The 24429-nt window shown below is 40.5% G+C and overlaps 1 protein-coding gene across 8 annotated transcripts in view; it reads right to left on the bottom strand.

Annotated features, from left to right (window-relative positions):
- Nucleotides 1-24429, bottom strand: part of TENM2 (teneurin transmembrane protein 2) — a 1142683-nt gene that overhangs the window by 616070 nt on the left and 502184 nt on the right. For 2 of the 8 annotated variants that reach the window (XM_019740920.3, XM_074313877.2), the window contains exon 1: nucleotides 1274-1731. The exons of the other annotated variants lie outside the window; for them this stretch is intronic. In XM_019740920.3, coding sequence (XP_019596479.3) covers nucleotides 1274-1319 — 46 coding nt within the window. In that variant the 5' untranslated portion in view covers nucleotides 1320-1731. Of the gene's footprint in view, nucleotides 1-1273; nucleotides 1732-24429 lie in introns of those variants that run through there. 8 annotated transcript variants of the gene reach the window in all.

The raw sequence follows: 24429 nt of genomic DNA, 5'->3' as shown, positions 1-24429 counted from the left end.
CACATTTTTCCCATCCAAAAAACAATCATCTAAAATTAATTCAAACATTTTAGGTAACATCCTAGAAAAACATCTGATATAATTGGAATTTCTGTTATCCTTAAGTAAAAACTCAGGCTAATTAGATTGTTTTCTTTTTCTTTTTCTTTCTTTTTTTTCTTTCTTCTCAAATCTCAGGTCATTCATGCTAGCAATAAATTTTAGCAACAGAGGCAATGAACACCAAATCAGTGAAGACTGAGGTGAAAAACAAATGATCCAAACTTTAAAACAACAGCAGCAGCAATAAAAATCAGGTGCTGGGAGACTGAAGCATATTGCATTTTGTGTTTGTGCAATGCTGAAATAGATGTGAGCCTTTTAAGCTTCATCCCAAAGCTCTTTAAAGGAGAAAGGCCATCAAATATAATGCACAGCTCTCATTCATAGCACACAAAAGGGACAGATGCCTAAAAGCCACCTACAGTGGAAGTCCACACGCATTCTTTTTAGGGTCCTCATGCAAAGTTCCCACGGGGTGAGACTGATAATCGACCCCCTCCGTTCCTCAGCCGCTTAAAATCCAAAAAACCCTCCTCAGACAGCACGTCCAGAGTTAACTCCCATTTCAAACTGTCAGAATTCAGTTATGCTCATTATTTACTGGATTATTTTCTACAACATGCCCTCACCTGATGTTTCAACTTTGTATTTCATTTGGGACAACACTTAATGTCTATGTATGAAACATCAATCTGACACAGGTTAAGGCGATATAAGCAGCATTTCACCCTCAAGATCCAAACCAAACACACCCCGGCAGTTAGACTTAAATAAACTCTACCCTTGCTTAAACCTCCAGTGAGAAATTATTATAACGCATCAGAAGTTCAGTTAGAAGAAACATTTCAAATGCCAGCTCTCTCCCAGGGTTTAAGTCCCGGAGTTCAAAAACAGAATCAATGGGATGATTATTTTATTTCCCTGTTAGCTGTGTAGAATTTAACGTAATGCAAAGCGCTATTCTGAACAAAATCATCTTTCCCATCTCGCCTTTCAAATGAAACGGAGGCGAAATCATTCAGTATAAATGCATTTACTAATACAAATCTATTTTCAATTGAATTTGCTGCATGCTCTAATTCGTCAAAATTAATACAGGTACTTTCTATGTTAAACAAAAGGAAGCCGACTGAAAAATCGGCTTCTGCCGCGGATGCCTTTCTCAATTACGAAACGCTGAAAACAGATTTAACTAAGCCACTCGGTCAAACCCTCCGATGGGCGCTCTTACCTGTCTCAGCTGAAGGTTTCCTTCCCTTGTTAGCAGCGTGCAGCATCTCTAGCGCGCTCCAATCCTCACCACCAGTCTCAAATTACACCACTAAATCCACCCCCCACCCCCCGCCTTTTTTTTCTTCTCTTTCTTTCTTTTTTTTTTTTTCTTTTCCCCAGCAAGAAAATGCTTATTGAAAGTGATTAGTTTTTGTTGTCCTTTTTAAGTCCCTCCTGCGGGAAGGAACGGGGGAACAGGGGAGCGATGTGACGCCACCTTTTAATCTTTTGTAAGAGTGAAAAGGCAGAAAAGGAACGCTCGATCAAACTGAGCTGCACACATGACTAAAACTCGCAGGAGAGGCTGCCGCTGCCTGGCGAAAGCACCGCTAGGCTTGAGTGTAAGAACAGAGAAGAGGGGAGAGAGTCAATGGAATGTGACAACGTATGTGCATCAAAGGCAGGAAGAGAGACAGAACAATGAGCGAGGGAAAGACGGAGAGAGGGAGAGAAAGAGAAGGGGGGGGAGAGAGAGAGAGAGAGAGAGAGAGAGAGAGAGAGAGAGAGAGAGAGAGAGAGAGAGAGAGAGAGAGAGAGAGAGAGGAGGGAACACAGGCAAAAGATAGAGCGGGTTTCAGGCAAAGGATTCTGAGAAGAAAGGAACAGTGCAGTGTCTGGCAGCTTCTGTTTTTCCCTCAGCGAGCATGATACCCTGCCTCTCTCATTTAGAAACACATTCGTGTACATTCCAGGTTTGAAAACTGAGATAATCGCAGTGTGCCCCCGGTTCTGTGTGATTGGCATTTAACTGTGTGGTGTACCTGTGATTTTTTAGGATGCATTTAAGTGCAATTTATTTCACATATTTATTTATGTAGGCAAGAAATGAAAGCTGCTAATTTCTACGGCAATTTGCAATGTAGTTTTCCTGGCAGATGGAACTCTACTTATCATAACTGCTGACAAACTGCCACGGGTAAACAAAAGAAGAAACGAGTGCTTCGTCTTGGTAATTGTCTTGAAAAGGAAAAAGCCCACACCAAAATATTAGCACTTGCAAAACCTGGGTTTCCTGGTTAAAGTTTGAAAGGTGGTTTCTCTCCATTAGTTTTATGAATAAAGGCAAAATAAAAGAGCGGACAAGGTGTTTGCAGGAAAGGTGTTGGACAAGAGGCTATCAGGAAAGTGAAAACCTAAATTCCTTTCTGGTTTCCCTCCAAATGTGACAACAGGCTTGCTTTCTGGAATCCTGGAACGGAGTTTTGGAGTCACTATTTCTACAGACTTTTGCTGCATCCTTCTGCCTTCCTGTACCATTTTATAGTAGGTTCCATTTTTAAAACAAGTCAAAAAGAAATGATTTCCTAATTCAAGTGGATTCAAATGTGTCTCACCAGCTTTGTCCCATTTCTGCTCCTCTCCCGCCACATGGGGGCTAGGATTACATAGTTGAATTCCCTCAGTGACCTCTTTTATAAGGCTGTAAAGTGCTGATTCCAAGGTTAAGTATTTGGTATAAGTTAAGGTACTGGTGACAATAACTGCTTGCTTTCAGTAGTGAGCCAGCAGGAAGAGGACACACCCAGGCTTCTGGGTGACCATCTTTTCAAGAGTAAGCAATTCTGATAACGGAAAGCAAATACAGGTGTCCTACCTATAACAAAAATTATTTTGAAAAGAACTAGAAACAAAATACCACTCAGTTATTTCACTTCAACCACAGTATATCTGAACAACATAGCATGGACCCGAGGCATCTGATATTCTGGAGTTTCTACGTAAGCCGCCAGATATAGCAGAAGAAGTGGTCCAGGAATAAGACCTTCCTCCTCCACCCTGGCCACATTGCTGTATCCAAAGAGGGATGGCTGAAGCTTGTTACACTCAAAGTGTCATGATTTTTGTGGTTTGGCACTAGGAGGATATGTTTTTAGCTTGGACCCAAATTAAGCAGTAACAACTCCCTTGCCTCGCCCCAATGTGATCAAGATGAAACTCTACTTATCATAAAGGCAGAGCAGAGAATGGAGAACGCACAGGGGCTGAGCAGAAAGCAGCTGGCAGGGAAGAGAGCGTGCTCAGATGTAGAAGCGAAAGGAGGGTGCCGAGGAGCTGGGGAGGGGGGCCCTGGCCAATCCAGAATTCTCTGCAGACGTTTCACAGAGTCTATGGGAAGCAGCCTCCTTTAAATGCCATTATTGATATAGGTTCTACAGTTAAAATTAACTTTATACAAGGGAGTAAGTAGACTGAGAATTTTCTGCCAATAAAAATAAAGACTCTGTTCCAAGAATACAACTATGTAAGTACAATAAAAGCAGGGGAGGGGCCTGGGGCTTATTGAAGAGGATCAAAAAAACAGTCAAGGCAAGATAAAAGGAAATCACGGCGACATAAAGAGATTCTTTTTAAAAAACTATAAATGGCTAACAGTATTGTTACTTATTTTTGCCACTTTCTTAGTGAGGAGGTGGGCGCCCTGAATTTGACATATACAGTATATATATATATATATATATATATATACTGGCTCCCTGGTATCATTTGTAGTTCCATATGTATAGTACTTATTCTTAAACTATGTAACAGGGGGTGGGGAACTATCTCCCAAAGGTGGCCAAAATCATGTTAACATTTCTTACTAACTTAGGATTTTTACGAGACTTGTTTCTCTGTGGGAGAGCTTTATGTTCATGTGCGTATACTGCGGAGTATATGGTGGTGACGTGCTCAGTTTTGGGGCTCATGCTGCTTGGGATTGAATCCCAGCTCCAGGACCCATTTGCTGTGTGACCTTGGTCTCTCTGTGGCTGTTTCCTCATCTTAAAATGGGTGTAATAATATTACCTGCGTCACACGGATGGCGGGGGCTGTCATTAGGTAAAAATAATTCATGTGCTGTTGTGAGTTGCTTTCTTAGCACATAACAAGCGCTTTATAAATGTTAACTCCTATTATTATTATGAAATCTGCCCAACAGATTTTTGTTATAGCTTTGATAGACAATATGTTATTACCCTCAACGCAACCTCTGTCTCCCAATTTCCTTACCTGTGTAAAGTGTATAAATCTCAGAATCATTTAGGATTCCTTTGTTTCCTTTCTCTCTCATCCAGTTATCACTAACTATCAACTACAAACCCCTTCCCCAAGACTCTTAAAGTTATTGTTTTCATTTCTATAGTCTTAATACCTTCTTGGTTTGGGCACTTCTGCTTGGACTATTGCAATGATCTTTTAAGGTAACACTTCTCCATGCTTTTCTTTTCTGTCCTGAAACACACAAGGAGTGGGGACATTTCTAGGGTCCTGCCAAAAGCCAAACCATATAGTGTACCGCCTTTCCCCTTCTCAAGAAAGAACTTGGAATTTAAGTAAAGGAGAGTGTTATTATTCTAGAAATGACCTTGAATCTGCTCTCATGGGTAAAGGAGCTAATCTTTGGCAAACTAATACTTTACTATTAGTACCTTGTTAGTGGTGACACTTCACCCAGCTGTCATGACACAGCTATTGAAAACAACCTTCTTAAGAGGTTTTCTTTTCTTCTTCAATTCATCCTTCACAAACCAGAATAACCTTCTTAAAATGTCACTCTGGATGACATCTATTCCCAATAGTTATTGATTGGTCAATTGAAAGTCTGTTTTATTTCATGATCTTATGAATCCGCTTAAAAGCCATCCTAAGTTCAAAAAGTGATAGTAAAAGTCACTGTCATCTGAGGAAACAAGAGTGTGCAGAAAAAATGTAGGAAAAATAATTTAAAAAGGTATGTCAGGCTGATAGTAACAAGCTTGTGATACTTTTCTGGCAATTATAATATTTGTGGTTGTTGTCAACCATTTAAAATCTGTAACTGTAATTACTTTTCTTATTGTAAAGAGGTTTTAAAAGGAAAAAAAAAGCATCATGGGTTCACAGTTCTCTAGAGAACAAAATTCAGATTCCTTTGCCTTGTATTCAATCACTTCTGCACTTGAACTGCCACCTATCCCTGTAAACATTCATTCTATCACCTCCTCAGAGGGCTCGCTTTCCTCCAGCCTGAACCATACACATCCCTTTGAAAGCCTCATGGACATTGCTAGTTCTTTTCAGAATATCTTCTTCTTCTTCATCACAACAAACTTAACTCCTATCTCGTTACCTAAGACCAGGATGGGTTACATCTCCTCCACAAAGACTTCCTTGACCTTCCTCCATTTGCAGCAATGAAATCATTTTAGTCATATTAGCTTCTCAAACGCTCCAGGAAAGGTCATGTGTAGAATAATTGGGAGCTTGGCGTTAGAGCTCTTCCCAGGTCTGACCCTAAAATTTGCCTCCTAATTTGGGGATATTGGTTAAATCCCTTTTCTCTTTCAACCTCACTCTCCTCATCTGTCAAATCATGTTATGACAATTTAATTAGCAAACAGATGTGAGGTGATTCGCACAATAGCTGGGATACAGCTATCACCTACACAATGAACAGTTAGTAATAATACAAGTGCTCATTAAATGAAAGAGATTTTTCATTGCCTCTAATTTCTAAACTTCGTAACAACCCACCAAATGGCTGTTATTAGAACCATTTTCTAGAAGGTAGAACTGAGGTTTAGCAAAATTAATTTACCCTGTGTCACACAGAAGCACATGGCAAAGACAGGATATAAACCCCTATCTTTCTGCCTTCTAGTTATTTTTATCCACGCCGATTATTTACAATTTAGCCTATACCATATTGGTTTACTATTACTTGAGTTTTCAGGTTTATGCCCTATTCTTTCAGTTACATTATAAACTAAATGAGAGTAATGTTCAATGTTTAAAATGTCTCTGCATCTTTAGTACCTTCCATACCTCTTTAAACAAAGTAGCTTGCCTACTCAGTAAGTGTTTGCTGGCCCCTCGTTCATCTGTGCTCATAGGGATTACATTTTTAAACTATGTTTGAATTCAGTGACACTGTTTTTTGAGGAAATGCTTTCATCATCCTTTCTATGAAAACATCATAATTATACAAAATAATGTAAAAGACTAGATATGAATGAGGCATGTGAATAGAAATGAATGACATTCTTCGCAAAGAAGCTGTAGAGAAGTGATACTCATCGATTTGATTTGCTTCCTCACACATGGCATTTACGTTCTGCTTAGAGATGGGCCCCTAAGGCCATCCATTCCAGGCATGGAAAGTGGAGGGTTTTTTTTTAGCTCAAAGTCATCCATCTGAGGTTACACAAAAAGGCAGAGATAACCACTCAAATACCCATGGCGTTCAGTCACCTTTGAATCTTTCCTTTAAAATAAATGCAATAATTATATTCTCATTTATTTTGTTTCTGGCTAAGTCTACACAAGGTTAAAACAATCTGGAATAGCGTAAAATGCTCAGTTGACCAATATCATGTTTTTCGGTGTACATGGCGATAAGGCTATTGAATTTTCAACAGGGAATTAATATTTTATTTAAAAAAACATATGCATATGTCTCTGCCTGTCTGTGCACTAAAAAAGCAATAGCACTAAGAAGAGAACTGCCCTGTGTGCCCTACGCAGAAAGATCAGTGCTATCGAACACTCATAAGACAGTGAGTGTTTGATACCAGTCTTGTACCAGTCTTTTAATATTTGCATAAATTTCATGAAATCAGACTACCATGTTGTTTACTGCTGTATTCCTGGTACCTAGAGCAGTGCCTAAGATGCAGTAAGTAATTGTGTGTGTGTATGTACGTGTGTGTTTGTGTGTGTGTTTGTATGTGTGTTTGATAAACGAATGAGTGAATGGAGTTACCCCCTCCCCCCATTTCTAGAACTTTTAAAATTCTCACCCAACTGGTTTATATACATCCACACACATTTTGTGCTGTGCTACCTACCTCCTCATGTGATTTCCCGTGGAATGTGTTTTCTTAAACGTATTGGAATATTTTATGACATATAATTTTCCAAATTAATCTAGTCCTGCCTTTGGCTATGTCATACTTGTTAGTGAACTGTTAATCTTATATCTCTAGGTCACTCATTTTACCATGGAGATTCTAAATTTCCTAAAGGTTTCTTAAAGGTTGTAGGAATTCAGTGTCTTTTTTTTTTGGTATAATATACATTCTTTTGCGTCCTATCTTGGTCATAGAGTGACTATGTATGGGTGTGTGTGTGTGTGTGTGTGTGTATCATATGTTGATTTGGTATTTACACTGAAAGTACTGACAGGTATAAAATTCTATCATTCAGAAATTATGTGAAAAAAACACACAAAAAAACACCCTGTTGTTAGAATACTGCTAGAATAGTGGCAAAAATGCATATAATTCACTTTTATAAGTTTATCACCCTTTAGGTGGTATGAAAGGCCACTCTTTTACTTTCTTCAGTATACATATATACACTGGGGGTGCCAATAAATGTATACAAGTGGACACCTTGGTCAGCATTGCTCAAGTGTTGTTCACCATAATCAGATGGGTCTGGGTGCAGATGGTAACCACTTTGAGCGCCTCTTGTAATTGCAGAAGTCAAACGTGACTTGTGTTCATCTTTTGTTATCAGTATATATCGAGTATTACAATTTTAATAGTTTTTTCCTGTCTTAAAATGTGCATACATTTTTTGTCACGCTCTGTGTGTGCGTACATGTATGCATGTGTGTGTGTGTCTGTGTGTGCATGCACACACAGGTGTGTATGCGTGTATGCATGTGTGTATGTATGTGTGTGTATGTATGTGTGTATGTGCGTGTATGTGCGTGCATGTGTGTGTATGCATGTGTGCATATCTGTGTATCTGTGTGTGTATGTGTGTGTACGATTGTTGCTGAGCACATAGTCAAAGTCAACAAATGTTCAAGTTAGTGTCAAAATTAATTAATTTCTCATTTCAACAAACTGTGATTCCCACAGTAGGAAGAACTAACAACTGCCCTCTGGAAGAATATTATTTTTCCTCAATCATTTATACATTAGTTGGAAGTCAGACTATGTTGACCCATGGGAAACTCATCCTTAAAGGGAGCGTTTCTCAGTTCCATAGGGTCTCGTCTGTGGGGTCATTTCAGGCCCAATTATACACTTACCTCTTCTGGGAGGTTTGTTTTCCTTAGGCGGGGATATGATAAGAGAGAACATTGGGACAGAGACCTCACCCTGACAAGCCTCAGTCCTGGGCTTTCCTAGGAACGACTTTTCACCTACATAGTGGTTCTGTCTGCATTCACTGGAGATTCAAGCTACTGGAATTGTCTATAAATTACTGGTTTTCAGAAAGAAAATAAAATCTCCAAAATTGAAAGTAGGAGGACATAACCTCTGAAGTTTCAATAAAACCCTAAATGTAGCCTCCTCACTTGTAAAGATGAGATAATGCAGGTCCATTTTCCTATCTGTTTCCCAAATTATAATGAGCATACAATATGATTAAAGTTTGGTGATATAGTTTTCCAAAATTACTTTATTGAATGAATCACATAATTATATCAGATCTCATTTAACCAATTAAAACAAATTATTTTGCATATAAAATTACTTACGTTACCATGTTCTGGCATTTTGGTGTTTGTCTGCTAAACAGAAGTTGGTCTGGTCTGTTTTGTGTTTCTGTTTTGCATAGTGATTTGAACACTCCCTTAAGTGAAAATCAAAGTAGCAGCTACCTAGTCATAAAGTAACAATGGAAAGCAAATCAAGAGAGAACCTCAAATCTCTGCTTCCCGTGGTGGATCAAATAGAGTTGGACTCAGTGAAACTCGTAAGAATTTATGTTTCTCTCCATTGAGTTGAATACAGCCTTTGGTGGACTATTTGGTTCTTGTTACTGATGTTTTTCAATATGGAACGTTTAAAAGCACCCAACTAGAAGTTGCACGATGATCACAGCCTTGAACGCATTCACCAGAAAAACACATTCACTGCCACAGGGTTTATTTTTACAGTAACCAGTATACTGCACCATTTGCCAGTTACTTCAATACTCTTACCCATGACAATCACAAAAGCAATTCACAACCTTACTTATCAGATAGTTCTGTTTTACAAAAATCTGGTTGCTAAAATCCAGGATAAAACAGTGCAATTTCTGATGCTGAATATCTGCAAAGCTCTGGAAGCTGCTAGGAAGAGATATGCACTAAAATGTGTAATATGACGGAATTACAACAGACAGACATTCTGGACGGTGCACACTCAAGTGCATCTCAGAGTGGGTCACATTTAATGGTGCTACTTTCAAGATTTACAAATAAATTCTTCATTTAAACTGCCTCCACCACTCACAGTCTTTCTTAGCTCCAAATTTAACTCTTGCAGTAAAAGAAAACAAAGTAGAACTCTCTCGAAAAGAATGATCAGTGACAACAAGCCCCATTGAATAATTGTTCCCAGAATGAAATCAAAGTAGGGATCTCAATTAAATAGTTTATTTCACATGCTGACTTCCAAATCTCTAGGTGTACTCTGAAGGCAACAACGTATTTCTGATGAGAATTTAACACAAAAAAGTGGTGATTTTACAGCTGACAAATCCCCTGTAATAAGAGACTTAAAAACAACAACAACACAAACAAACAAACCACTTTTCCAGTGATTAGGCTATGCAGATATCAAATACATGTATGTGATACACTCCCTTAAAGAGCATAGACACCAGTTAAATCTTTTTAGGCAGGGTTTTCATGACTGTATATTAGTATAAGAGAGAAATGAGAATAACATGCGCCACTGAGAGGCAGTGCAGTGCAACATAAAACGTTACTGTATTGCAATCCCAGACCTGCCACCATCTCAGTACTTGGCTTTGGCCAAACTACTTCCTCACTATCTGCCTTCACTTCTCCATCCGCTAAATGGGACTAGTATCTCCCAGTTTCTGATAATAAGATTAACAGAAAAGAATTAGTATCCTCATAGAGACAGAGAACCATATCCTTTCCCTATGCAGTCAAAGTCTATTAAAGCTAACTACTCCAGGGTAATAAGGAATTGTATTCTGGAAGTGGAATGCTTTCCTTGAGGCTGCTGGGGCACCAATTAATAGAGTGAGGCAATAAACCACTCAATAATCCTGCATTGGCTGAAAGAATTAATGCAGCTCACCTCTGTTCTGTGAGTGCAATACCATGTACTCAGAGGCGGCTCAATAAATATTAGCTGATGATGATATTGACAGGGTGCCGTGTACAGTCACAACACTAAGTGAATTACTAACTTTTCAGTTGTTCAGAAAACTCATGGAATAATTATTGGCAATGAAAGAAACCTATCCATGACCTCATTTACTTTATTGTGATATCATCTCATGCATAATAAGAACATCACCAATTCCTGGAAACTTAATAGCCTTATCCTACTGATTTAGGAGAATAAAAACAAGGTTATCCTTCAAACTGCATTCAGAATATAGGCACTTCTGAAAACGTCCACTGTCATCACTCTGGTATAATCCATCACCATTTCTTTTCTGGATTATGGTAGAGGCTCTTAATTGCTCTCCGTGATTTACACTTTTGGCCCCTGTGGCTGACTGCTACACTAAGTACTTCCTGTGTATCTCCCCTTCACGTGTCCAGATTCTCATGTAGTCCTATGCCACACTGACTCTGGGATTGCTCTTGTGACTTGCTTTGACCAATGGGACATAAGCCAACATAACATTATACTGGGACGGTGCAAAGGTAATTGCGGTTTCTGCAACTATTAACCTTTTAAACCACAATTACTTTTGCACCAACCTAATACAAGTAAAGGCATGATAAACACTTGTGAATTGGGACTTGGCCTGGTGGAAGGGTGCCACCTCCAGAAAAGAAAGTTTCATTTGGTCTCCTGGATGATGAAGACCACCGAGAGAGAGAGAGAGAGAGAGAGAGAGAGAGAGAGAGAGAGAGAGAGAGAGAGAGAGAGAGAGAGAGAGAGAGAGAGAGAGCCAACCATTTCCTGGACTCCAACGCCCCACTGACCCGTGAGCTGGATGTAACTGTAAGCAAGCGCAGGCAAACCCAGCAGAACTGCTCAGCCAACTAAAATTGGAGAAATAACCTATTACTCTTGTTTTGAGCCTCTAAGTTTTGGCGTAGTTTGTTACCTAGCAATAGGTAACTGATACGCCCCACTACTGATTATTCTCAATTCTGCGGAGTGATTCTTCTGATAATATAAGCCCGATCGTCTCATTCCTTTGCTCAAAACCCTCCAAAAGCACCTCCTCCGATCCAGAGTTAAAGCCAAAGTGTTTCCAACCTTCGAAAGATTTGACATGCTTTGTCTTCTCCCCAGTTTATCAGATCTTAAATCCTACTAATTTCTTCCTCATTTTGTTCCCTTCAGCTACACATGCTTCTGCCTAGAATGCTCTTCCTTGTGAAGATGCGTTACTCTCTCAGCTCATTTCAGTGTTTCCTTCAACACGATTTATTTTCAGCGATGCCAACTCTGAGCACTGTATTTCCAACTGCATCCCCCGACCCCAAACGCCCCATCCCCCTTTCTGTTCTTTCTCCAATGCACTTAACACTTCTAAATCACTCTATAGTTTGCTTACTTTGGACATCCTCTGATCCCTTTACCAGAAGGTGAGCTCCAAGAGGGCAGGGAATTGTCTTTGTGGTTTCCCGTTGGATTTCCCGGGGCCTAGAACCATGCTTGGTACATAGGGTAGACTTAAAAAGTATTTGCTAAAATTACAAAATGAACCTGTTGATTAAGGTGCTCAGAGATACAGAATCGTTTCTACATTTAATGGTAATTCTGAGAGTGATGAGAGTCTGTGAGGCCACACTGTTAATGCAACTTACAAAGACTTATGGGACATCACTTGACAGAGCACAGAAGGAGCCTTGTGGTCAAGGAAAAGAGATGGTCAAGAGGGTTTTTTGGAAGGATTTTATGTGGGAGTCTCTTCGGCAGGTAGAGAGAAGTGCAATCAAAAGCAAAGAGAGGTGACTCCGCATCACAGCAGCCACCCTGGAAGGGCTCAGGAGGAGCCCAAGGGAAGAAAAAGAGACCCTCCAAGCCGGCTTGAATCAAAAAAAGCAAGCAGTACAAGAGAGAGACGTGTCCCAAAGGTACATCTGGTCTTTTTTTGCAAGACAACATTTGTGATGGGCTTGTACCTTTCTTCTGGAAAAGCCTAAAAATAAAGAGGACTCTGAGGCTTTGTCTTCTCACATCAATCTCAGGGTTGAGGATGCACGATGAAGAACTGTTATAGGACTAGGCATGTACCCAGGGACGTGATGTGTGGGCAATGATGCTCCATAAACACACATATTCCAAGACTTGACACCATTTTCTTAAAAACCTGATTTGAATGATCACGAAGTTGGCCAAGCAGCAGTCACAGGCTTCCATTTGACTACTTCACTTTGTGAAAAGGTCCATCTTACAAAGGCAATGCCTGGACTGCCAGTGCGGCCCCCAGCTTGCTGTACAGGTGCACAGCCAATAATTTACCTTAGTTAGTGCCGAATAGACATGACCTGGGATGACTTCACTTCACCTCGCTGCCTCAGACTTCGTGCAAATCTCAGTGGAAACCATCCATTTTCCTCCTTGCCCACACCTCAATTTCCTTGTTGCTCTGCAATTATTTATTATCTGGCTCAGTAATTGTATTGTGCATAGCGGCCATGCAAACTCAGTTGTTAGGGGGAAAAATGCCTCTTGGCCCAACTAGATTCTCCTGTGTGGGGAATAAACGATGTTGGTCTCTTAGAGCTCTTAATATGCAGCTCTCTATGTTCAATTTTCCTAAAAATGAAAATTGCCAAAAAGCAAAGTGTGCAGGAGATATATGGTTGGATGCTATTGCAGCTTTGTGTTCCCACTGTGGAGGGTGCCCCTTGAATATCTGGGAGCACTCGTTAGCTCACTGCCATGGCTCCCGCTTTCAGAGAAGCTGGCAGCATCCAGCCCTTCCGAATAGCAAGCAGGTCCCCCACCCCCACCCACCGGCTCTTTAACTGCTTCAGTTAGTCATTCCTGGCCTTTTCCAAACCTGGAACACCACTAGGCAGAGCTATTATCCTAGCCTAGCACATCACGAGGCTGAAGGTGGTACTGGGGCTTGGTAACATTTCTTTATTTTACTTTGTTTGCGGTTCTCACATATACCAGGGCTGCCAAAAAAATGTATACAAGTGGACACTTTGGTCAACGTGGCTCAAGTGGTAGCTCGCTGTAATCAGAAGTGTCTGGATGCTGATGGCAACCACTTTGAGCACCTCTTGTAATTGCAGAAGTCAAACGTGACTTGTCTTCATCTTTTGTTATCGGTATACAAGGTCTGACAATTAAGTTCGCAAATTCATCCTAGACAAAGTGCTACATACCTCGTTGCTGAGTATCACTACAGTCACCTTCGAAGTACTCCCCTTGGGAAGCTATGCACTAAAGCCAGCATCTAGGTCACGCTACAAAGAAATTTTGGAACTCTTTTTTCTGGTACGGCCATCAGAGCTGTTGTCGTATTACCCTTGATGTCCTGAATGTCATCAAAATGTCTTCCTTTCAATATTTCCTTTATTTTGGGGTAAAGAATAAAAGTCATTGGGGGCCAGATCAGGTGAGTAGGGAGGGTGTTCCAATACAGTTATTTGTGTACCTGTTAAAAACTCCCTCACAGACAGTGACGTGTGAGCTGGTGCATTGTTGTGATGCAAGAGCCATGAATTGTTGGCGAAAAGCTCAGGTCATCTAACTTTTTCATGCAGCCTTTTCAGCACTTCCAAATAGTAACTTGGTTAACCGTCCATTTGGTACAAATTTGTACTGAATAATCCCTCTGATATAAAAAAAGTTTAGCAACATATTTTTCATTCTTAATTTGGGCTGACAAAATTTTTTGGTGGTGGAGAATTGGCTGGCTGACATTGTGCACTTTGATGCTTTGTTCCAGGGTCGTATTGGCACACCTTTGTTTCATCACCAGTGATAACATGGCCCAAAACATTGTCTAGCCTCTCCAAAAGGCCTTGGCAAGCTTTAACTCTCCTTTGCTTTTGTTCATCAGGGAGCTCCTTTGAGGCCATTTTTGCACACACTGTTCTCATGCCAAGATTTTCAGTTAAGATTTTCCTGTTTCTCTATTGATGTTTACTTGGTCTGCTATGCTTCTCACTGTTAGCCAACGATTTCGATGTACAATTGGATGAATTTTTGCAACGTTTTCATCAGTTCTGTTTGTTACTGGCAGCTGTGACCTCTTCATCAGTGACGCATTCTCTCCCCTCAGAAAAATGTTTAATCCACTGCCGTTTTCTTCATGGCGTTATCCCCATTAACTTGGACTAACATGTCCCTGATTTTATGTCCACTCTTGCCAAGTCTAACAAGAAATTTAATGTCTGTTTGTTTGTTGTTCTAATTCAAGCTCAGGCATTCTTGCGATGGCACACAAAAACACACAACAACAATAATAAACACCACTCAGCAAGACACCGCACACATCAACCCGAACACAGCTGTGAGACACTGACATAACCAAGGTTATGAAACCTTACCGAGCTGTTTGTATAGTGCTGCCAAAGTAAGCACACAGTGGCAAGTTTGCAAACTTAATTGTCAGACCTTGTATATTGAGTATTAAAATTTTAATATAGTTTTCCTTTCTTAAAATGTGTATGCATTTTTTTGGCACCCTCTGTACATGTTAACATTTGATCCCACTCAAGGTAAAATAGTTACTGCATGATTTGCAGTGGGGGAATGCCATTTTAAAAAATTCTTTTAGCTTAATTATAAAAGATATTAATGTGGTCTCACTGGTGGAAAAAAGTTACTCTTCACAATGAGTTGTAAACTGGTGTCTGCTTTGTTCACAGTAGGAATAAAGCCTTCCCCTGGCCTCCTCGCTCTATTTCTGCAGTCCTACCTGGGAAACAAATGCATTCCCTTACAGCATCTCTGTTTTCTTAAGGAAACAAGGGATAGGAGTTTCATGCTTGATGTTTCCATCAGCTGGAAGGACATTTATTTTGCCCCATTTCCAGCATCTCTTTTGAAATGTGGACTATAGCTATCTCGTCTGACCTCCGTCCTGGGCAGCCAAAGTCCAGCCTCCTTTGGCCTCCTATCTTTCCCCAGCAGCTGTGGCCTCCTGCATATCCCAACATGGAGTAAAATGAATAGGGGAACCAGTGTTATCTTGTGCTCCTGGGGGAACTGCAGGTGCTGTTCCTTCACTTAGGATGTTTTACATTTCAAAGAACTTAGCTCTCTTTGATATTAAAGAATGCCATGTGCAGTGTAATTGTTACTGTTTTATGACCTTTCATAGGTTAATCAGGCGGCATCGGGTTTTCCAGAGTGTGGTTCTGTTCCAAAGGAAAAGATCTGGCTCCTAGTCGATGAATTCCAACAAGGGGTGCTCCATTTTAATATTTGAGACAATATACTGAGATATGTTAATCCTCACGAAAAATGGTTACTTTGATGACCTCATTCCCTCAGTAGGTAACAGATGGTTTCTCATCATTGACATTATGGACATTTGGGGCTCAATCATGCTGTGTTAAGGGGGCTGTCTGGTGCACTCTTGGACATTTAGCAGCACCCCTGGTTTCACCCCACTTGATGCCAAGGGCACCCTTCCCACAATTCATGACAATCAAGTATCTCCAAACATTGCCCTACATCCCTTGGAGAGTAGAATCAACTCTAGTTGGGAACCACAAGGTTAATTGAAAAAGTGGGGGCAGGGAGTAGAGGAGAGTCTTTTGGGGATTCTGATAAGTATAGAATGTACTGACTTAAATGATAATTAATATAACAGTAGGTAACATGTACTGAGAACTCACTACGAGCCCATTTGCACTATGCTAATTGCTTTATATGTTTGATCTCATTTGATCCTTAAAACAAACCTATGAGGTAGTTACTATGATCTGCATTTTACAGTTAAAGAAACTGAGGCTTAGAGGAGCTAAATAATTTGCCCCCAACTCCTCAGCTAGACAGTGGAACAGTTAAGTACTCCTAAACCCCGAACTCTACCCCATAAGCTCCATCTCCCTTTCTGGCTTGCCTACTCTCCTGGTGGTTATACTTGGAGTATATAAATTAAATCAGTGGTTGATTAAGTAAGCACTACCATGTTTGTGAAATTCACCTACAAGCTAAATAGGTCTAAAAAAATAAGACAATGCTTGCCCTCAAATAACATCTGTAAAATACAAAGTATAATACAGACTTAAGGAAACCATGGTGAGAGCCACTAAATGGATCAGAAGTCAGAGTTCTCTAGACCAGGGCGTCTCAGGGCTCAACGTGCATAAAAATCACCTGTGGTCTTATTAAAATGTAGGTTTCAGATCCAGCAGGTGTGGACAGGGGCTTGGGATTCTGCATTTCTGACCAGCTCCTGGGTGATGATGTGACGCTGCTGGTCTGAAGACGGCCCTTTGAGCAGTGCGGCTCTATTGCGCTAGGAAATGTAGCTTCAAAGCATTTGAGAAGTGAGGCCCAACAGTGTGTAGCTGAGATGCCAAGGAATCATCAACACAGAGTGGAAGGGGTAGGAGGAGGGGGTGGAATTGCCTTGGCCGTGAAACCCACACTTGTGTCTCAGCCCTTCACTTGGAACATCAACGATGTTCCAACTCATGTCAACCGCCCACGTATACAGCTAAACATCTGCTATTTTGAAGAACAAATATTAATTTGAAGCACGAAAACACCTACCCATTGAACATAACTTGTTTCTTCCAACAGGTTACATTTTCATGGCTGATTTCATACTTTGGGGAGACAATACTTCTCTTCAACATACTAACTATGCTGTTGGCTACATTAAAAAACATTTTCATTTCCCCTCTAGACATTGTGACTTGAATGACTGTTGAACCACAATGGGCCAAGAATTTTTATAACAAGGGGCAAAAATACACATGGGAGGTGAGAAACAAACAAACAAAAAAATTGTTTTTTAATCCAGTGAAAGTCACTATTAAAATTATGGTTAGGAAGACTGTAAACTAGATTGCCATTTATTTAGACAGAATCAAATCCTATAATGAATATTCACAAACAAAATGGGAGATTTAGGGAACCAATCTCCACTGTGTTTGTGGCCTCTTCACCCAGACCCCAGTGACTGCTGCCATCACAGATTGGTGACTTCTGAGCTTGACGATAGGTCATAATGAAGCGGGTGGTTTTTGAGTCTCTTGACCCTAAACACATTCAGCTAATTCTGTAGCCATACTGCAGGGGGACACCCTGGATGGTTCAGTGGGGGTATAGAGAGGGACCGCATTAAAGCAAAGGCTGAGAGGCTGAGCATTGGAACAACTGAATTATTGCTAATATTCTACTCACACATAAAATGGGACGGGAATGTATATATTTGGGACTATAGGTATCATTGCCATTCAAGCTACGCCGTGCTGATGGAGTGAGATTGAGAGCTTGGCTTTATTCATTAAGCACGTCTTTTCTCAGCACCTCCTACGTGTCAGACCCCAGGGCACATACAGGAAAGCCTTGTCACCCCTAGCCGCCAGGGTCATCTGGGGTAAAGTGTTCCCCATTCATGGGTCATTTGTGTTACACCTTTATGTTTTTTTGCTGTATCTACTACTGACTGTACTGATACTTACTTTTTGTTCTTTAGCTATCTCCCTTTTCACAGTTTTAACCTGGCCTCATCTTAACCAATGATTGCTGTGAAATTACACGTTTGAAGTGCTTCTCAGAGCTGAACACACCAGTTGTTAAAATATTAAGATATATGTCTGTGACTATTGGTAGGCAAAGCCTGCTCAAGCTTTGGGGGTGGCAACCCCCACATCCCCCAGTCCCACCGCCCCCCCGCCCCAAGCACCTGGTTTAGTTCTCTGGAACTCCCCATGATCCAGCAACATCAGAGAGGCCAGCCCTGGCACAGGAGGAAGTTTCCAGAACTGTGATATCGTATGTACTCTGGACAGTGTCTGCTCTGACTGGTCTGGGCCCTTTCCTTAATTGTTCCACTTCTATGAAACACTCAAGAATTTTTGATATGGGGGTTTGTAAAGGGACCTGGATACATTCATTTTAAAAACAAAATAAACCGTGGTGCTCCACAAGCCTGGTTAGGTGCACTTAATCTGCAGTATGAGAAAACACACTTTCTCCAAGCTTCAGATTCTCTCTTCTGTAAAATGAGCATAATATTAATAATTCTTACTTCATGGATTAAATCAGAGGTTTTCAACCTCAGCTCTATTGACAGCTTGGGCATGATGATTCTTTGTTGTAGGCACCATCCTAGGCAGTATATGATGTCTAGCAGCATCCCTGGCCTCCAGCCACTAGATGCCAGTACCATCCCACCACCCCCAATTCTTGGCAACGCAAAAATGTCTCCAGACATTGCCTGATGTCCTCTGGGCAGCAAAATCAGCTCCAGTTGAGTATAACTGGACTAACTAAATAAACCATGTAAACTTGTCAGCCAAGTCCCTGGTACCTACTACGGCCTCAGAAGTATTCATGGCACTTACTAAGTTGCTTACTATATGCTTGGTACTTTTCTCAGCACTTTAAATCTGTTGCCTTATTGAACACACACATTACCTTGGGAGCTAGGCCGTATTATTATTCCCATTTTATAGATGAGGAAAATAAATGTCAGAGAGGTAATGTCACTTGCCTGAAGTTCCAACAATGAGAGAACAGCAGAGAGCCAGGATCCTAACTCAGGTATCTGTCTCCAAGGTCCACGCTCTTAGCCTTTTTACTTTCCTGCCTTTGGAGAGGAGGAAGCCTCCACACAAACAGGCATCATGATGAAAATCATGATAATGATGATGAAAAAATTAGATAGTGCACAATAGGCTAAGATTTTCATCTGAAAAATTATATTCCAAATAAAGAGACTGACAAGTGTACAAGGAACCTGATAGAAAATTAAAATACAGCTCACCCATAATTAAATGTTCACATATCAGTGGTCTGTGTGTACACACACACACACACACACACACACACACACACTTTTCTCAAAATGATTAGAAAAGTCTTAACTTTCTCCAAACTGAGAAAGAATACAAAAATAAAAACTTGCATGTTCAATAAAGAAATGTGCAGCCTGCTAGAGTTAGTATTATAAAGGGTCTCGGGAACTCAGGAAGAGTGGGGAGATGCAGTATTGATTGTTCCAGTATGATGGACAAGTACTTGCATTGTCAGGCAGTAATTAATATGGCTGCCGAAAATGGGGGTGATGAGCAAGAAATGGGGGGCTCATGCTGCACTCCCCATTGGTTATGGAACCCTGTGTGTTTTCCCAGAGATTCTTCTTTCCCCAGTGTCCTAGGCAGTATATATCATGGGCACTGACACAGACTAGAATCCATTTGTCAAGCTCGGTCTAGGAGAACTCAGAAGGCCCATTGACCTACTGTGCCGGCTTGAGAACTAACACTCTTGACTGTCTTTCCACTTACCAGCGGCAAAATGAAATAATTTGCAGCATAAAATGGCCCCTGAAAACCATGAATGGGTTTCTATAGGTACATATATATTGTTCCCCATGACAGACAAAAATTAATATGCAAAGACCAAACTCAACACAAACAGAAGAAGAAGGAAACGTAAACCCAGGATTTTGATATGGGGTATGTGTACAGGAGAGACAAATTGGAATATAGATGCAGGATAACAATTCAGAAAGATGCCAGTGTTTACTTCCTGTAAAGTTTTAGAATCCCGGTTAACATTGAATTATTAACTTGGTCATTGTTGAACGCAGAAAAATGGGAGCTTTTCTACATTTGACTGAAAATCTTTGCATTTCTACTAGTCTGAAATAGAGACTTGCAATTAAATCAATTAAGCAATGAAAATCAAATATTCCATTAAAATCTAATTTTCCTCATATCTGATCGGTTGTAATTCACCCGAGTTGGAAACCGATGAAAGAGGCAAACTGACTCGACGTCTGAGACATGGATACAGGAGCAAGGGAAAGATTTAAACATGTTCATAGAAAATTTAATAAGGGCATTTTAGTTTTCTCTGCTTGTGTAAGTTTAGCCATTAGGGGTTCCCCAAACATAGGATTTCAGATTGACATGCACATAGTAAGATTCCTTTCTCCTCTGTCTTCTTTTTGCAAGCATATCCTTGAAATTTCTTTTTCCCCTTCAGGGATTTGAAAATCCTAGTCCATGCTCCTTTTCAGAAGGTGCTGTATCTATGCACTGCAGCAGGCCTGAAATTCAGTTGCTACGGCCGACAGTCAGATTGGAAGTGGCTGTGTTTGCTGATTCGAGGAGTTACTGAGACCCAACATGTCAAGGAGGGATGTATTCTTCTTAGGAACAAAGCAGAGGGGTTGTCTCTTGGAGGTGTTCACAGAGAACATGCCAGCTGACCTAAATGTTCTCTTGCCCTCTATTCCTAGAGGTGGCACAAGCTGGCTACTTCTACCCCAGCAATCACCCCTTGAAAGAAAGGCTAAATCACCAAGAATGAAGTGGAGAATGACTCCATATGTTATCCAAAAAGCAAGTCAATCAAGAGAAGACAGTCACTGATAAGAAACATGCCTTTCCAAGGTTTGACAGACATCAGGATGACCAACTGAGTCTGAATTAAAGATGATAAAATATTGACTGTGAATTTTTAAAAATATAATATGTAAATAGGCAAAAAGACAAGAGACAGATAACATTCAGTAACTATCGTGTGATTCCAATTTTAAACACAAAAGGGGCTCTTGGTCAGTATTTCTGAGATGACTTTTTAAACATTTGTAAAGCCTGGACTGTTGGGATCTCCCAGAGAGCTGCTCGTGGATCTGACTGCCATAACCAGCTCCCAAATATGTGAACCTCAAAGTGGACACAGCCACTTGACACGTCTGTGTGCTGAGCGAGAAAGGGAAGTGTTTAATGTAATGGCTACCTATCGGTTTCCAGAAAGATGAGTGAGGGGAAATTTGTGTTTTTCATCCTTACATTAGAAAAAAAACAAAAAGCAAAACAACAAAAAAACGCCCACAATAATTTATAAGGATTTGCTTTGCTTTGCTGCTCACACTCCCCTCCATGCATCTGTCTTCTCTGAGCAGTTGGAACAGGTTGGAGGGGAAGAAGGAGGCGGAACAGAGAAAGATAGAAGTTTCTTTGAAAATAAACAACTGCTCTTGGGTTTCTTATCTCGGTCATCCATTCAGCCCAATCCATTCCTTAGTGATAGAAATAGCGATCAAGGATACTAGCTCTGGAACCGGGCTGCCTGGATCTGAATGCCAGCTCCTCTGTTTACCAGCTTAGTGACCTTGAAAGAATTATCTTTATCTTTCTGTGTCTCAGTTTCCTTATTGGCAAAATGCAAAATAATAATAATAATAATAATAATAATAATAACAACAGTACATGTCCTAGGGTTCTTATGAGAATTAGTTAAATATAAAAGGTACTTACAATGGTGACCATTCTAAGTACTTTTTATCCACAGTTAAGTATCCACAGCTCTGATTGTACGCGTCAGTGCTATATCCAACCCGGTAACAGTAGTCTCACCCACGATCTCCTTTGCCATTGCATTCATTTAAATCAGGGGTGTCAAAACCGCAGCCCACGGGCCAACTGCGGTCCGCAATCCATTGTTAATTGGCCCGCAGCAAATTTCAAAAATATATTTAGTTTACTTAAATAAACCAGGTGAAGCAATACGTACTTCTCCTCGCGTGAGTGACCTGGCTGTTTGTGTATTTTACCGCATATGGCCCTTGGTAAAAAACGTTGAAAAAAGTTTTGACATCCCTGATTTAAATGATGAAAACTGTACAGTGAGGTCACTGAATCTAAGCATCTGATCAGAACAACTGTCAGAAAACTAGTGGAAAATAATCATCCCTTCCTTTAAAAACACATATGCTCAAGGCTTCCAAGGAGCTTGGTTTGGTTAACATCTTTTGTATTTAGAGTATAACACACCCAGCTACTGAGTCACAGAATGGTAACGTTCCTTACTTCAACTGAACCATTTTCAAGGCAGTTTCAAAGCAATGCCCTTCCTGTGTTAGAGTCAAGATGAATAACAGTTGTCCAAAAAAGTTGGAGGGCGGTACTGCAGAGGTAAGTGAGAAACTGGATATTGCTCTGGTGGTAATCCTGGGCAAAGATTAAATTGTGTCAGCGAAAGCCCCTATGTCCTACTCAATGAGCCTAGGAACTGTTCTGATGAGAATTAAGTCCTTTTTGAGGAACTCACCCCCCCGTGAGCCACGCTATTGCCAGATCTGAAGAGGATCCTTCTGTTCTGACAGAAGACCCCATCCAGCCCTCCTCCTCCCTCTCTGACGGAGACACTTGGACTCTGTCCAGTCTGCTCTTCCCACCTGGAATCTTCCAGGCCTTTCTGTCACAATACTGCTTTAGAAAATTCTGTGTGAAGGGGAACTCTGGTATTTAACTCCATCCATCAATGTCAACCCCTCTGTCCCCTCTACCCCAACAGCTTGGTACATTTACCTAAAAGCTGAATAGCCTAAAAGGATGGATTTTGTGCCGGTCTCATTAGAAAGGGAAATTAGCCAGGCTGTTCAGCTGTGCAGAAGGCACGCTGATCCTGAAAGCCTATTCCGACCCTACCCCCAAGCTTTTCTTTATCACATACGATGTCTGCGATTCCTTTAACGCTTCTTAAAGGTTGCATTATCCACCACTCTAGTTTGCAATGAACAGAGTCCCCAGTTCCCATGTCCTTCTCTCATCGCCCAGCCTGAAACTCGGCACGGATTGGACGCTCAGCGAGACTTGCTGACCTCGAAGTGTTTTCATGCTCTTCTACAACTGTTTATAGATTCCGAATCTGCTTTTGAAAAATGAGGATTATTTACTGACGTTCGTCTATTTTTTCGGTTCCTGTGTGTCCCTCCAGCCCAGTTTCTACCGTTCTCCCCTAATCTGTGTTCTTGCCGCATCAACCCTTGTGTTTTCTGGTACCTCTGGGCCAGGCGCATGTTGTTTTGTGTGTCTGAAACAGTCTTCTCTGCTCTTTACATGGCTCACTCTCCATCCGTTAGTGTTCAGCTCATTACTCACTTCCTCAGAGAAATCCCTGATTCCAACAAGTTTGGCTAGCATCTTTTGGTAGGTGTTCCCTGAAACCATGTTTCTGTCTTTCAAAGTGTTTTTCCTTAGCTTGCAGTTATATTTCTGTTTGTTGCTTATTTGATTCATGTCTTGTTTCTCTACTAGACTGTAATTCTGTTCCATGGAGCAGGAACCGTAGCTCATTCATTCATTCATTCATTCTTTCATTCATTTATTATTAACTTATCATTTATTACACACCAACACCTATCAAGGCAGTTTCAGAGCAATGTCCTTCCTGTGTTAGAGTCAAGATGAATAATAGTTGTCCAAAAAAGTTGGAGGGCAGTACTGCCACTTTGTAGTACTTGTCACTTTGTAGATGTTTATTAAGTATTTGTCAAATGAATGAATCTCAGGACGCCAGAGGGGATATGTTGTTAGGATGTTTAAGAATGAAATTCTCTTATTTGTCACTTTTGATTTCTCTAAAGACAGTGAGGGAAGACATCTCAGTCTTATGTACAACAAATATTTACAGAACATGCTGGTCATTTACATGCCCAAAGCAGCAAATTCCTCCAATGCCAATGGGTTTTGTACTTGTTAGCCGATGTTAACACGACCCCTTATTTTGTGGGGCGTAAAGGGATAAGAGCTCATCTTTGGTTCTTAATAATCTCAGTAGCATTTGGCTTTAGCTAAATATGATGGCTTCCTAACCAGTGCTTCAAAAATCAGAGACCAATATTAGAGGCTACAGATAATCAAAATAAGAATCATGTGAATTGTAAATCTCAAAAATAAAGTTAAATGTGACAATTGGAATTTCTTGATAACAAAAAGAAATACTATAGCCTCTTGACTCTTCCTAATGAATACCTCAGTGTACATATATATATGTGTATGTGTATATATATATATATATATATATATATGTGTGTGTGTCTGTATATATCTGTATGTATACATATGTACATCTACTTGAACTTTAGAACTTTATCAAATTCTGATTAATAACACAGCCATCACAAGCTATTTGGCACGAGTGGACCAAGGATTTTACAGAGCACATTCATTTATGATAGCTTTGCACTAACAGAGGCCTAGAGATACTTTCTAGGGCACTTGAGAATTTCGATTAATAAGTAATAATATTGCAGGTACTA

This window comes from Rhinolophus sinicus, chromosome 5 (genome assembly GCF_057876585.1).
Source record: "Rhinolophus sinicus isolate RSI-liver-muscle chromosome 5, RSI-T2T, whole genome shotgun sequence".
In the NCBI taxonomy this organism is placed as follows: Eukaryota; Metazoa; Chordata; class Mammalia; order Chiroptera; family Rhinolophidae; genus Rhinolophus; species Rhinolophus sinicus.
This window is presented reverse-complemented; position numbering and strand designations above follow the sequence as displayed.